We start from the raw sequence: 16195 nt of genomic DNA, 5'->3' as shown, positions 1-16195 counted from the left end.
AAGTGCTTGTTTTCTAGAGTTCATTTCTGGTGAGAAAATTCCCTCAGCTCTGCTCAGAAAATCCCAGGCGAGAGCAGGAGCGCTCTGAAAGCCTGGAGCCAGCCCACTCACGCTGAGCACAGGCACTGAAAGGGAAGGATAACCCCACACACCTCTTTGAAGGATTTCTTCACCTCCACCAGCGGGTGCCAGTGGGCGATGGGCTTGCGGGGGTACGCCAGCATCTCGTTCCAGTGGTCTCTGCCCAGCCCCTCGGCGTTGACCCCCACGCGGCAAACGCCGATGATCTCGTTGTGGCCCACCCTGAGGAACGGCAGAGAAGCAGCAGCATCACCATCCATCCCTCAGGCTGCCCAAACCTGCCCAGGCAACTCCTGGCTCCTGCTGCTGGTGAGCCTGGGCTGTGGTGTCTGCCCCAGCACTGCCACCACCACGAGCAATTATGGCAGTTTTTAAATTATTTCAAAGGCAGATCAGTCCAGACACAGGATCTGGAAGGAGTTTGACTAGAGCTCTACAGCAGGAATAACCCTAAGCTCAGCGATGCATAATTCATACACCCAGGGCCGCTCACACATTATTTGCTTTCTAACATGGGATTCAGGATAAGTAAATAACCAAGGGGAGCATGGCACTTGCTCAAGGAAATGCCATAAAGCAGGGACCAGCTTTACCAAACTCGCTACTTTTCCATAACCATAAATATCAATGTCACTGTAGCAATAAATCACCAGAGACAGGTTGATACCACTGAGCTCTGCCATCGAGGCTGTGGAAAACACTGCGGAAAATTGCATTTGAGAAGGAAAATCTGCACCCAATGGGATGCTCTCCCCTCCAGCTCTCCAGAGCCTCCCACCTACCGATCATAATCCATGACGGAGATAAGGAGGCTGACTTGATCCATGTTCTCGGGGGGAATGTCAAAGATTATTGCTTCATTGTAGGTGGGATTAAGTGTGTTTTTCTTTATGGTGGTTTTCTTCTTTTTCAGCCTTCGCCCGTCACAGAGCAAAGACACTTTGACATATGGATCTAGGGAGGAAGAGATAGGAAAAGACCTTTTGTTGAGGGAGGTATATTTTGTTTCCTTTGCAACGCAGAAACAGCTTTATCAGAGGATGGGCTGTGAGTTCCAATGAGCCAGAGGCACTCCTCAAATGCACTTTGAGAAAAAAGTTTGTTTGTAGAGCAGTAAAAGCCACCACTTCTCATACTGGTGTGGGTGGTGACCTGAGGTTCAGGCACCAGAGAACCAGCACTGCAATATTATTATTGCAGAAAGGATGAGCTGGCTTCACCTGAATTCTCAATTCTCAGACATTTCGTATGGCTCCAATTGAGCAGAAACATTTTCTGCAAAGGTCTCTGTTGTCACTGCCTTTTGTACAATGAAATTCAAATACTCTTAAGTTGGTGTCTGGAAAAGACACTGGTTTTTATGACGAAAACCAGAATTTGTGCACGCTGAATGTCAGCTCTTTGAAACTGTGAATGCAAACAGTCTTCAGGTGGCTGTGATCCTTAGGTTTGACTACTGGCCACTGGACAGGGGAATGCACATTCCAGTGGGATTTATCCAGGTGGCCCATGATCCTTTCCTGATCTCGGGGTGAGACAGTTGATTCTGGCTATAAAGGGTTGCAACAGATCTAAGTGTCCAACCCAAGAGATGGATCAGAGCTCTGGCACTCCAAACCCTCCAGTGGGATGGGAAACAACAGACAGATAATTCAACTTTAAACATTTTGTTTGCACTTAAAATGCAGACAAAGCTTTTTCAGGTGTTCCTGGGATGGTTCACCCACCATCCACTGAGGATACTGTGAGGGAAGAGGAGGAAATGTGGATGCAACGGGGTCCCCCTCAGCCACCAAACACCCACCTGAGTAACCAGTGATGTCCATAGCTTTGAGATTCCTGCATTTAATGACTGTTAAGGTGAGGCGACCTGCAGTTGGCAAATAACAAAGGGAAAACATGATCTCGCCCAGGTCCACGCTTTCCTTCAATAAAAGAGAGAACACATTTTATTGGAAACGTGCAGAACCAGCCAGGTGTCTCCTCCTCCTCCACCACAGCACTTCCTCTGCTCTGCCATTTGGAGTGAAGGACACTTCATGGTGGTGATTCCAGTGCACCCCAATACTATTTGGCTAAAAAATGAATACAGAGAACAGGAAAAATGTGTTACAGCTTCACATCTAAGTTAAGGACAATCTCCCTCTGCCTCAGCAGATTTTGTGCTTCCCATTGCAGCCTCCCAGCAATGCACAGCTAATGCACAGCTGATGCACTCCTGCTCCCCTGCTCACACAGAGGAGATGGGATATCTCACACCAAATCAATGCAGTAAGGAAATCAAACTAATATCAAGTTTTGTGTGAATGTACAGTACATGTCTCTAGTGCCTGGTTCCTCCAGGAATGTGACAAACACAGTGAGGTGACAGAAAGATGAGCTCCTGACCCTCAGTGGTGCCGTATTCTCCGGTTGTGCACTGCAACAAACTCCTCGGAAACTTCCTACTACAGCCAGTGCCATCAGTGCACAACACCACAGACTGGTTTGGGTTGGAAAAGACCTCAAATATAATCAAGTTCCAACCCCCTGCCATGGGCAGGGATGAATTCAGTGATAGAGGTTTATGACTGTGACGGTGCCCAACATTTCTGCATAAAATGAAAACATCTTTGAGTAACACACTGGTTTTCTCTGAAGCTGAGCGTGAGTTTTTGGGCAGTTACCATCTGAGGTGTCAAAGCTTTAAACCAGAAGACAACCATGAAGGGCCCAATGAGCTTTTAGTTTGTGACATGTTTACGTTTGGACCACCAAGCCCTCTGAGACGCCTTCAAGGAGCTGGCACAGTGTGAGGCTGTGTGTGTGTGAGTATAAATGGGGAATTAACCAGCAGATGGCACTCAGAAATGTTTGGTACTTTTGGATTACACAGAAGCCAATGCAATTTAATCTTTTAGTGCCCCATCAAATAACTTTTATCCATGGCTCTTAGCACTTCTTGTACCTGCAGCTTCATCGACTACACCTCCTAAAAGCCCTTTCCATCATTGCCTTGCCATTGGGAATTCAGGGAAAAATAAACAAACCAAATGTCTTATTTAAACTAGAAAGCATCATTATCTGAAGTCAGCAGAAAAGATTTCCAAACACCTTCTAAAAATGGATTTAAAAAAAAATATCTTATTTTCTACATACAGATCCCACATCTGTAGAGCAAACAACCCATTTATTTTTGGAAACAGTGTGTTTGATTCCTTTCAATGTGATATAATGATCTGCTGAAAAGAAACTGTAGCTGTTAGGAGTAGAGTGATGGAACTAGAAAGACAAGTAAATGCACTTAAAGCTTTGCTAAGTGTTAGGGGAATAGATCTTGTTGATGGATGAGGTTTTTGCCAAATTATTTCCTGCTCATTCTCAGGTAAGGCAAAGATTAAATCTTTATTCCACTTAGACGTGCAGAATACTAATGAATATTATATAAAATCTTGATTGGGTCCATTCTTTCATGCATTCTTTGTTCTTAGTTAGTTTGGGAGGAATGAGGTCAGGAGCCCTTGGACAAGATGTCAGAAGAGAGCAGCCCCGTGTGAGATGGTGACAGCACCCTCTGGACACCATCTCATCTTCTATTCCTCTCCTTGCATTGAGAGGACCCGTTCAGGGTATAAAATGAACATAAATTGTTCTTTGACCTCACTGTATCAGGTCAAGAGATTTCTCTTTGCAACCATAAATACAGGAGAGCAAAGCGTGTCCTGTGGGTGCATTATTTTCTTGCAGATTATAGACATTGGGACATTTCCAAAATTCCTATCAGTACCTTTTAGGAAATAATGGAAGTTCTGAATCAATAAACTTGAAACCAAAAATGTTTCCCTGATTCACAAGCTGTACAGTCATTAATTAAGTAGCTGAGTGCTGGCTATTTGACCAGATCAGTGCTTGAGTGTGTCCCTACCCTCTTACCCACACCATTGATCTCATGCATTATAAGGCACCCAGAGCTTTCTCGGCGTTTTATGCAAACTGTATTTACCCTTCCCAATTTTGATTAAACAGAAATGTCCTTGGGTGTGCTACAGCTGGCTGAGATGTTCCAGGAGCAACACATTCCTTAAGAATGGCACAGAGAGGACGAGGGGATGGAAACAAACGTGGTGCTGGATGTGTGGCAGCTCTGCCAGGCTGCTGCACAGCACATCTTGGGCATGGGGTTGGCTCTGCTCCCCTCACACCTTCTCTGGAGGCTTTTCCCTCAATAACCCTTCTGCTGGCACATTTCCACCTGCTTTTGTGGGGTTTTCCCCCATTAAACGAGATTATTTAGCCAGGAAAACATCCTCTATTGCTTGCAGAACCAACAGGCAGATTCCTCCAGGAGGCATCAGCACACCTGGTGCACTTTGCTCCCCTTCCAGCAGCCCCTCTCTGGGTGAATGGATGTGCCTGGTGCCTGCTTGCCTCACTGCCAGCATTTCTGCTTTCATTACCATCCATCAATCATAACATCTGTGGCTGTTTGCAGGTTGGAAGCCAAGAGCTGTGAGCACCCTGCTAACTAAAACTATTGCTTTCCTCATGGTTGATCCTGTGCCTCCTTCCCACAGCACTTCCAAGCAAGGTGCTCAAAAGGCAGCACAGAGCAGCTCCCAGCATGCTCCAGTGCTGCCCCAGGGTGCCTGGCAGGCACCAGATCCATCCCTGTGTCCTCAGGCTGGCAGGGCCAAAGCTCTCCGTGCCCTCCTAGGACAGCTCCAGCCCCACAGCCACCTCCCAGGGTGACATGCTGCGTGCCCACCGTGTCCCCTGAGTGCCCTGGGACTGCGTCCCCTCGGGCACAGCAGCACAGGACACGGGGCTGTGCACACCTGCTGGACTTCACAGAGCTTTCTGAAAGTTCTGAACACCCTGCAGCAGAGCAAGCACTGATGGAAGTCACCAAGGGGTATAGCTGGTGGGGAACATGGTGCTGAGAGAAAAGCTGAGAGTTACAAAGCAAATGTCTTCTGGCACTGCTGGCCACAATATATATTCATGTTTGACAGTTCCCTCCTCAGCACAGAAAGCAGGAGAGCAAAGGTATGAGATGAGCTACGAGGGAAGCTGCAGGACAGATTTTTGCAAGTTGTGGCATTCTGCCAGTCACTGGGAAAGATGTGACAGGGCCCACGCTTCCAGCCACAGGGGTGGGGATGTCTCATCTTTCAATTTCAGAAATAACAATGTGAAATGACAATGGTGATGGCTGATTTGGCGTCCAGCTGCAGAGCAGTTCAGTTGTTCATTCGCCCTGAGGACCAGCCAGATCCTCCTGGGAGGGCAGAGGAGGAGCAGACAGCTATTATGGAGAGGTTAATGTCATTGCTCTGCACTCAGCGATCAATGTGAGCACTTGGCTTCTCCTGCCAGCCCTGTGGAACATGGAAGGGGCTGGGACTTTTCCTCTCTGAGGCTTGGCTTTCCTTCCAGGGGGAATTCAAAAGAACTACTAAAAGACCCAAATCCAACTCTGGAAGGGTTGCCAGCAGCACGTCCAACACCTCTCAGCACCAACGGGCTGGTACTGGCCCCGCAGAGCTCTTTCTTACTGGGATCACGTGCACGTGGCAGAGAACTGTGCCATGGCTGCAGGTCCCTGGGGCTAACAGGAGGCAAGGGAGTCAGGAAGGATTTACCCCTGGGGAGAATCCCCACACCACCCAGCAGATACTCACCGTTGTGGCGTACTGAATGTCCCTCCAGATGGAAGTCTCCCGGGAGAGGTCTGAGTCCTCGAACAGGTTCTCCAAGATAACCTCTCCTATCATGTCGTGCCTGGAGAACCTGTCAAAGTCAAAGACGCTCAGGTGGAGCTTCCTGCTCGCCAGCTCCTCGTGGGGCACGGGGAAGTGGAAGGACTCGTCGAAGGTGGGGTTCAAGGTCTTCCTGTGGACTCGCGTCTGAAACTTGCGCTTGCGGTCGGGCAGGAGGTAGATCTTCACGTAGGGATCCGAGCTGCCGCAGAAGTCTTTGGCTGGCAAGTCAAAAGCCCTGAGAATTCGGACAGTCAGCGTCTCGTTCTCGTAGTCGTACTTGAGAGTGAAGTTGATTTTCCCACAGGTTTTCTCTGCCTCCTTCTTGGGGTCCTCGGTGTCCACAGTCTTTTGTTTGTAGAGCTCGGGCTTGATGCGGCCGATGCTGGTCGGCTGCTCGGCCACGGCCGGCGGCTCCAGGCCGTAGTCCATGCTGGACACGTGCATCTGCCGGGGGAGGTGCCTCTTGAAGGAGATGTGCCTGCAGGAGGAAGACACAAACAGCTCTGTGGGTCTCCAAGCACATTGCTCTGCTTTTTCTCCCCTGGACTCCGAAAGCAAGAGAGCACAGAACGAGTTCAATAGGTGCTCCTGACCTCTGCACAGAACATGTATGTTATGGATGTGAACAGAGGGGAATACCTCCAAAAACCTTCAAGGAATCAATCCAGCAAATTTCTTAAATTCCAGAGTATTTGCCACAAGCTGCGCTTTCTCACCTGTGGCACGAGTCACAGCCCACAGCTGAACAGATGGGCCCCAACAACTCCTTACCCAAATCACAGACAGCACCACATGGAGACTTTCCCCACCCTCAGTCCTTACACTTCCAAGATACTGGCACTAAGTGCTCTCAGGCAAAAAAATCCCTTTTTTTTTTTATCTTTTTCTTTTGGTGAGACAACCACGACCAGTTCAGAAGGTGAGGCTTTACTCGTAGAACCACAGCATGGTTTGGGTTCAGAGGGTTTTAAAGCTCATCTCACTGCATCCCCTGCCACAGGCAGGGACACCTTCCCCTAGGTCAGCTTGCTTCCAGCCCTGTCCAGCCTGGCTTTGCTGGGTATTGCTGCTTCCAGACTTTTCCAAGAGACTCATCAGAAACTGATAGATAATTGTTGACAGGGAGGGAGGCACAGCCTCGTCGGGAAGCGTCTCTTGCCTTGAGCTCTCCTCCAGCACAAGCTGTGTGTAAGCAGAGCTTTATCTGAACAAAGCATAAAAGCTTTCTGTGGACTCAGGGCATTATTCCAGATTATCTGGTGTTTACAAGAGCACTTTATAGAGTTATTTAACCAAACTAAGAACTCTACAGCCAGAATATTAGCTTTCAGTGATACATGGTGCTTGGAGACTTTGGCAGGTTCCTCAGAGGTATTTTGGATGGGGTTAGGCTGGGCTGTGAATCAGAGGAACCTGCCAAGGAGAAAGTGGGTTTGAAACCTGCCCACGTACAGCCAAGTCACACTTTGTTTGTCCTAATTCAGACAGGCTGAGGGTTTTTTCCTCCTCTGTTGGAAAGGTGTAATAAAAGCAGAAGGAGCGTGTGCATGCAGAGAGGGAATCAGCTGTCCAAAAGCAGCAAGGATAAATAAAAGAGTGTGGCTCACAAATGCAGGTGGCACCGTGCTGGTTTAACTCAGCTCCTTCAAACAGGGGGCTGCCATCGGTGCCTCACTAATCCTGCAAAAGTGCAGCCAATTTTCTGAGCAGTGCCTGATTTCCCTGTCACACTCCTGTGCACATCCCAGACACGTCCAGTGAGGCAAACAGAAGTTCTGGGGCACAGCCAGGACCCTGTGATCCCTCTTCCCTGTCCCCGTTTCACCGCCTTCTGTGTCAAGGAGAGATGCTGCATTTCACAGGATCACAGAATGGTTTGTGTTGGAAAGGAACCTTAAAGCTCACCTCATTCCACCCCCTGCCATGGGCAGGGACACCTTCCACTATCCCAGGTTGCTCCAGCCTGGCCTTGGACACTTCCTGGGATGGGGCAGCCACAGCTGCTCTGGGCACCCTGTGCCAGGGCCTCACTCCACTCCGAGTAAAGAACCCCTTTCTAACATCTAATCTAAATTTCTCCTCTGTATCCATGCTGAGAAGGTGTCCCAAGGTTCACACAGCCTTTCCCTGACTTCCTGAGGAGGATGCTGATGTCTCTGTCCCCATCTGAGCACAAGCACCGAGCGCAGCTGGTTCTGGGCTTGTGCAGTGAGCGATCCATCAATTGTGCTGATCTAATTGTTTCTGCCAGGAGCCACAACAGCAAGAGAGAGCCAAAAGGTCTAATTCTGTCTGACAGGGTACATCATTGATACTTCAGCCTGCCTCTCATGTTAGAACAAAATTAAAGTGGCCAAAGCATGCGGGTGACTTGACACAATGAGGTCAAGTCGCAGTAATAGGACCTGAATCCCGAATTTTTTAAAAGGGCCATGGTAAACCAGTCTTAACACATTCATTGGTTGATGGCCAAGCTTTGGACAGTAATCTGGTGTGTAGGTGCTCTCCTTAGTCTCCCCTATGGTATCTGAGCCTCAGACTCCATCCAACAATCTTCCCACATCTCCAGCTGCTCACAGAGCTTTGCCCCTGCTGAGCACCCCATTCCTGCCATTCCTGAGCATCCCCACCCAGCAGAATCATGGAATCATGGAGTATGCTGAGCTGAAGGGGATCCACAAGGACCATCCAGTCCAGCTCCTGGCCCTGCACAGACACCCCAACAATCCCACCCTGGGCATCCCTGGCAGCGCTGTCCAAACGCTCCTGGAGCTCTGGCAGCCCTGGGGCAGTGCCCATTCCCTGGGGAGCCTGGGCAGTGCCCAGCAGCCTCTGGGGGAAGAACCTTTCCCAGTATCCAACCTAAACCTTCCCTTTGGCCCAGCTCCAGCTGCTCCTTCAGGTTCTGTCACTGTCACAGAGAGCAGAGCTCAGAGCTGCCCCTTGGGAGGAGCTGCAGCCCCCAATGAGCTCCAACCTCAGGCTCCTCCAGGCTGAGCATCCCATCCCAGCCCTCACCTGGTGGAAGACGCCGGCTCCGTGGTTTGCCTCTGGATCCGCGTGCGCCGCATGATGTGATCCTTCATGGACATCTGGACCTCTGCAGGGATGTCTGGGGAGGTGTGGCTGATCTTCACAGCTGCCTCCAGAAAGCTGATGGCCCCCGTGTCCTTGAGCTTGTCTGCCATGCTGTCCTTGTCTCCTGCCTCGCTCTGCAGCACGGCCAGGTGGGAGGAAAGGGCCTTGTTCCTCCAGGGAACCCAGCACAGCTTCCAAAAGAGAAACACAAACACTGCCACCAGGGCCAGGCCACACACAATAACTATCACTGCAAGGAGGCTGACGGAGAGCTCTGAGGGAGAGAAGGACAGCGACAGGGAGGGATGGGAAAGAAGAAAAGAAAAGACAGATGGTGAGAAAATCATAAGCGAAAGGGAGAAATGGTCCAAACTGACTTAAATCACAACTAATGGAGAATTCTTAGCAGGTTCTTCAAGCCAGAGCCAAGCCCAAATGAGCAGCCCCTGACAGGCTCGGGACATACCTGGGGAGAAATGGGTATCTCCATATGGGCAGAGCTGTGATGTTTTACACCCTGGTGCTTAAACTGGCTATAAAATACCATCCTTGGTTTGTTCTGCGGCATCAGCAAACTGCTGAGTCTGAAATCAAGAAGATCTGTACAATTCCACGACAGAAACAAGCTCGGGTGCTGTACCACAGAAAGTGCCTTTCTGCTTCATGTCACAGCTGCTCAGGCACAGTAATGAAAAAATCCATCTACCAGGATCCTGGAAGTGGATTGTTGTTGTACTATCAGCGCCCACATCTTGTCCAGATGTGCCCATAGTGAATAAAAAGTAAATAGCAGCACCAAGGAAAAAATAATCACAAGCTGCTGATGCAGAGAAACCAAACATAGCAGGAGTTTGTACAGAAAGTACTACACAGTCTTCCTCAGTCTGAACAGCACTTGAGCTGCGTGTGTGCTCTGATGCTCTGAGACACTTTTACCTCATGTGTTGTGTATTTCAGTCTTTTTTTCTGGAGAGGAAAGAGCTTCCGTACGTGTGGCTGATGAATCAGGAAAATGGAAGAGATATATATACATGTCTGTGTGTATAAATATACATATATATATATATATATATACATACTTCATCTAGGCTGTGAAATGATTCACAGCACTGCACAAAGAGAAAACATTGGCTATTTTTGCTTCCTTTCCTACAGTGTATTAGTTCCCAGATTGCCATCCAGACCAAAACTCCGAGAGCTCAGGATCCCAAGGAATACCAGTCCCTGATTGTGGAGCCAGGTTTTGTTCTGGAGGTAAGTCTGCAGTGTCAGGACTATGGACAATTCCATCACGGGTTGCTTTGAGCTCATGGACAATTCCTTGATTGCTTTGTTATTTGTAGTACCCAGTAAAGCCACACTCCTTAAATTACCCAAGTGCAGGACAGGACAGACAAGCAAAAAAACACCAAACACCCCAAAAGTTCATATGGAACAAGCATAACCTCTTACCCACCTTATCTATGTCTATTCTTGGACCATAAATGTTCTGTGTGACCCCACTGAATTCCCTGCCTGAGCCCCAAGGAACAGGGTGGGTGCCCAGTGCATTTCTGAGCTGGGAACTCCCCTCTGTGCTCCATCCCAGCTGCTCTGAAAGTGATTCCTGATGTGCTTTACCTTAAACAGGAGCCATAAAACACCTTCTGTTCCCTATAGTTTTATAAAGCTGTAATAAGACATTTAATTATAGAATCACAAGATGGTTTGGGTTGGATGGAACCTTGAAAATCATCTCATCCCACCTCCTGCCATGGGCAGGGACAGCTTCCACTATCCCATCTAACCTTGCCTTGATGTTAAGGCTGAGAAAAATCTGTGAAGTATGAGGAAAGACTAAGTTTTTATCTTGAATAAAGAGCTGAATTTCAAAATTACTGAAAAAAACCTCCACAACCACAACAAAACAAGAAACCCCCCACCCACCATTGGTGAACCATGACAGCAAAGTGTTCAGGAGCACATTTGTACCATCAACTTTCTCTCGGGTCTCTCTGGGAATGCAGCAGCCAGTGCAAATTTGGGATTCTCACACCAGCTCCTGTAAGTGAAATCTCCAGGCAGCATCAGACACAAAATGTGACATCCACACCCGAAGAAGCCTGGGAAGCCATCTGCTGTTCCTCACATCCTGGAGGAAAGGCACTGCTTTCCCACAAAATCACTGAGCCCAGCAAATCCAGCAGGAGCTCCAGGTAAAGCTCCCTGGCTGCCCACGGGTTTTTTGACTCGAAGGGAAGGGCTGGAAGGTGCAGATGGGAAGGATAAACATCACCCGGAGGTTTTTGCAACTTCTCTTTCCCTTCCCAGCCTCCTGTGCAGGTCATTTATCTTCTGTTGTAGCTCCGAGGTGGAAACACAGATCACTGCTGGGGTGAATAAACAGGTCCCATCTTATTCAATAATAAATAAGGTTGTACCAGTCAGCAGCAGAGCTTCCTTAGAGATTTGCCTAAATGTATTCTCACCAAAGCTGAGAGCACAGAGGTTCCACTTCCCTATACTTTGAGTTAAATCTTGGAATTGTGCCCAGGAAACTCAGTGTCAAACATTCATAAGAAAACTCAAGAACCTGGACTTTTTTTGCAAATACCTCTGTGTTGGTACAAAGGAAATCATTGCAATGCAGAATCTCTCACCGCTGGGAATTGCTGCATGACAAAGAAGACTTTTTAAAATATATTTCCACCCATTCCACGGAGTTTTATAGGCTGCATGGCTCTGCCAGCACACCAGGCTCATTAATGGAAACCATCAGAAATAATCTATTATCCTTTCAGAAAACCTGTTGCCAGCTTGAGAAAGATCCTGGCTCCTGTCATTCCTTGCAGGGCTGGCATTCATAATGTATCTGACAGGACTCACAGATACTTTTATGCATGACCTCCTACTCCTTCCTCTGACAGCTGACACAAAGCACTAGTGGAAGGGATCAGGATTTTACAGACAGTTTTTAAGCATCTGCCTGCTTAGAATATTGGGTTGTTTGAAGATGACATTGAATTCTCCAAGACTTCTTCATGACTTATTAAACTTAAATATCAATTGGACAGAGTTGACCTTCATTGATTTAATGAGCTTTCTCTTAGGAATTTGAAAATACCATTTACTTTCTTAAAAATACCTGGTATTGAAAATGCTGTGCTTTAAATGTCCTTTAACTTACAAGAAACTGTAAAAACAAGATAATTCCTCATCTAACAGAAAATGCCCCGGGGCCAGAGGCTGCTTTGGTATTCCTGGCATGGGTGGAGGTAAGGCCAGTTCTCCCAAAAGGACACCTCAGCCCAGGCGAAGAATGAGTTCCTTGGTTGATATTATCCCCCTTTTGCAAGGTTTGGATCCAAGGTGAGGGGAAAAGAGGGAAAGGAGGGGTGTGCCAGCATCCAGCAGTGAGGAAAGGCTCTGTCTAATGCAGGAACAGCTCAGATCCCGACTGCTCACAGAGAAATGTCCCACCCGAGGCAAAACACGACAGGAGCTGTGTTTCTATTCTATTCCCCTCTAAAACATGAACAGTTATTTGTCACTTCATTATCAGGAGAATGGTGTGGTACAAGTGCAGAGCAGCTCCAGCCATTCCTCACCCCGGTCCTGCCAAACTCAGTGCTGCTCCCTCATCCTCGCCCGGCTCCCACAGGAGACACGGGAGAAACTGGAAAATCGGTCTTATTACAACTTGTAATTGAAAAGATAAAGCTTAAAAGAAGGAGGTTGCAAACACAAATTAACACGGCTGTTTTCCAGCCTGGCTCCCCCCGGGAGTGAGCGCTGCTTCCCAGAGGAATCCTCGGCTGGAAAATGTTTTTGGCTGCAGGGCAGCAGTGACAGAGCTCCCGCCTGAGTAACGAGGAAGGAGGGGAGAACAAGGATCAGGGAAAATATGGACATGGCCACTGACAGGATCCACCCCTGGAAGTGCTCAAAGCCAGGCCAAGACCTTGAGCAACCTGGTCTAGTGGGAGGTGTCCCTTCCCATGGCAGGGATTTGGGTCCATTCCAACCCCTCAACATTCTGTGATTCTGTGATTCTATGATCTACCTGCTTGAGCTGATATGTTAAGGGTAAGCCACCGAGCTTATATATTTATTATATACTTATTTTATAACCCCCTTGTTACCAAAACACCACAGAAAGGACCTGAAGCCAACAGCGATGGGGACACCAAGAGCACAAACGAGACGGGATTCTCTCCAAACCCATCCCATTTCTCCTTTGACTTGACTTCTTGGTTTGTGTTTTTACTGTTTTTTAACACCCAAACCCGTTGCTATTAAACCTCACCAAAAAGCTCAAAACTGCAACAACTCCAGAGTCACTACTTCCTACTGCCTTTAATAAAAGACAAATGGCCCAGGGCAGGACAAAGAAAGAGTGGGGCAGTTTAAAACTGTAAAGCTAAACTGAGGAAGGGGCAAACACTCCTTGGCTGGTCCAGCCCTTCCCACCACGGTATCCGTGAACTCGTAGAGCAGCTCCTCAGCACAGCCCCCCCTTTTCGTTTCATCCTGGATGGGAGCTAAGGAAGAGATACGGTTGAACTGCCTTTCAGCTTGATGTCCCTGCTGACTTCCTAATGCCCAAACTGAGTTACCAAAGGGGATAATTAGCAAAGTCCAACCAGAAAACGATTAATAATATGACAAAGTCATGATTAGAGCAGTCTATTAACTGCAAGACAATAGTGGTCTAATTGTGGCAACATCGACTTTTACTGCTGTGAAGTGGCTTGCACTGTCATTAAAGAGATTCATGGATAACTCCGAGTTTAATGTGAAGAGTTGTATTTAATATCCCAAAGATGTAATTTAGCTTTCCTTCCACCCACTCCCCACAGAGAAAACAAAACATGTTTGATGGCTCTCTCAGCACTCCAGCAACCATTAGTCATTCCAGCTACCTGTTGCTTTTAAACAAAGTTGGACTGGCACAAGTGGAAGTTCAAGAGGCTGGAAATAGTGAGGTGCAGTGTGGGACAAGGGTGATGCCACCAGCCCCCAGGACCTGGCTGTCCCCTTCCTCTCTTGTCACCTGTGAGGGCACAGACATCTCCTCAGGCCCTGGAGCCCCTGACCAAGGCAGTGGGGACACTCTGACCCCACCTTCTGCCACCACAGCTTGCTTGGTCCCACAGCTCCATGCTCAGGCACAGACCCAGACACAGCCACCAGCCTGACCCTGCCAAGAGCCCAGCATCATCCTCCCTGTGAGAGGTTCTTCCTCCTAAGTTCTTTGGTGGTTCATGGAAAATCTGGGCATCAGGGAGAGCTCAGGCTGCTTTGCTCCCTGCTGGGATCCCTTCAGCTGTAAAAGCCACTCCTGGCTACTCTGAGCTACAGCTTGGAGCATGGAACATCCTCCCACAGCACAAGCTCCTGGAAGGGCAGCTCCAGGAGGTGGCAGAGCCCAGAGCAGGAGGTGATGGTGATCACCTCACTCACACTGGCTGTGTGACTGGTTCCCCAGTGGCACACACCAAGCTCACACCACCCCAGCAGATACTTCCAGGCTTCTCTGTCCATTTTCAGCTACATTTTTCTCTTGCAGGAGTGTTTGTGAGAATATATTGCTCTGTTTCTGTAGGGCTTTGCAGGGAGCACACACTCAAGTGATGGATTACTACAAGAGGTGTTGCCGGAGGAGAGCAGGCAGCTCTGGGGCTACAACAGACCACGTGAGGCACCCACCAACTGCTGATCTCATTTTCTCTCTATTGAGAAGCATCGGCAATGTGAGCCTGATTAGCTGAGGGCTGGAAATTGGGCACGGGGAGCTGTGGTGGATTTTGGAGGGCAGGGGGGAGCACAGGGCAGCAGCTGCAGAGGAGGAGGAGGAGGAGGGTTCCATTAAACCCCAGCTACGGAGATATTTATTTAGCAAAGCTGCTCGGCTTTGGAGGAAGGAACAGGGACTGGATGGAACAGAAATCAAATATTAGAACCCCACATCAGCATCCAGCAGCACCACAGAGACAAGAGCGAATGTTCCCTTCGGGGACACAGCACGGAGCAAAACCTGAGGGCCACCACGGAGGGCAGCAGCAAACAGAGCCCTTTGCCACAGGGATTCTGGAAAGGAAGCTGGCTGGCTTATAAATCCAGAGATGCTGCTCTGGGTGAGAGGTGAGCTGCAGTGAGTGCAGCATCGTGCAGACCTCAGCCAGCTCCTTATCCCTCCCCAAGCCTGCCACAGCCTTGGGAATGGTAGCAGAGCAAATGATACAGATCAGACTGTCCCTGTCACCCCACACAGCCCCAGTTCCTGCAGCAGCAGGCTCTGTGTTTCCAGAGCTCACAGTGTGTGGGCACTTGGGGGCTGCACAGGGCATGGCAGTGACAGCGAAGCACTGCACGCCACTCTCTGATTGCCCCTCTTTGCTGGGCTTGTGTCCAGTGTGCCAGTCCCCTGCTGATGGCTTTATTGTCACATTTCAGGCCCCCTCGCTGCCATTTGGCTGTCATTTGAAACTTCATCAAGTTCTTGATTTGCTGATGGTGCTCTCCAGGCAGGCAGGAGCTACAGGAATATGCCCTGAAATATTCCTGAGCTAGACGAGTCATTAGGAGCTGTCACTTCAAAGTCTGGCTGCCGTCAATTCACTTCTCCCAGGCAGCCTGGCAGCGCAGGAGCTGCTGCTCGAACACAGCACAGAGGTGGGTCCTGGCGAGGGGGAAATATTTCATCAGCCTCTCAGCAGATGTTAAAGGGCCAGCTCAGGACACAATTCAGGGTGGGGCAGAGCTCCCGCTGCCCCTCAGACGTTATCTCATGCTGCGGGAGGTGATAAGGGCTGCAGAGCCCTCCCGCAGCAGCACATCTGACCCCATCGATCACCCGCAGGTCCGGGGGTCACACACTTGGTTTTTTAGACCCTCACAGCTTCTCCTGTCCAAGGAGTGATCCCAGCACCAGGAGCAGGTGTCACCCATGGACACCCTGAGAGCTCAGAGCAGCCGGAGCTGGGCTGCTGGTCAGGCTCCCTCAGGGGACAGGGGCCATTGCCCAGCCCAGGGCAGCGCTGCACCCCGAGAGTTTGGGGGAGAGGGAGATGAAGTCACAGAAGTACTTGGCACCATGACCCATCCAGAAAGAAGCAGAATCACAGAATTATAGAATATCCTGAGCTGGAAGGGACTCATAGGCATCAGCCAGTCCAACCCCTGGCCCTGCACAGACACCCCAACAATCCCACCCTGGGCATCCCTGGCAGCGCTGTCCAAACGCTCCTGGAGCTCTGGCAGCCTCGGGGCTGTGCCCATTCCCTGGGGAGCCTGGGCAGTGCCCAGCACCCTCG

The 16195-nt window shown here is 49.3% G+C and overlaps 1 protein-coding gene across 1 annotated transcript in view; it reads right to left on the bottom strand.

The window, feature by feature from the left end:
* SYT6 (synaptotagmin 6) overlaps positions 1-16195 on the bottom strand; it is a 34830-nt gene that overhangs the window by 6719 nt on the left and 11916 nt on the right. Inside the window, exons 2-6 of the mRNA XM_048328169.1 lie at positions 8841-9174; positions 5742-6300; positions 1886-2006; positions 864-1035; positions 153-303 (exon numbers count right to left, since the gene is read on the bottom strand). Coding sequence (XP_048184126.1) covers positions 153-303; positions 864-1035; positions 1886-2006; positions 5742-6300; positions 8841-9174 — 1337 coding nt within the window. The remainder of the gene's footprint in view (positions 1-152; positions 304-863; positions 1036-1885; positions 2007-5741; positions 6301-8840; positions 9175-16195) is intronic.

Source organism: Corvus hawaiiensis, chromosome 24, assembly GCF_020740725.1.
Source record: "Corvus hawaiiensis isolate bCorHaw1 chromosome 24, bCorHaw1.pri.cur, whole genome shotgun sequence".
Taxonomy (NCBI): domain Eukaryota; kingdom Metazoa; phylum Chordata; class Aves; order Passeriformes; family Corvidae; genus Corvus; species Corvus hawaiiensis.
This window is presented reverse-complemented; position numbering and strand designations above follow the sequence as displayed.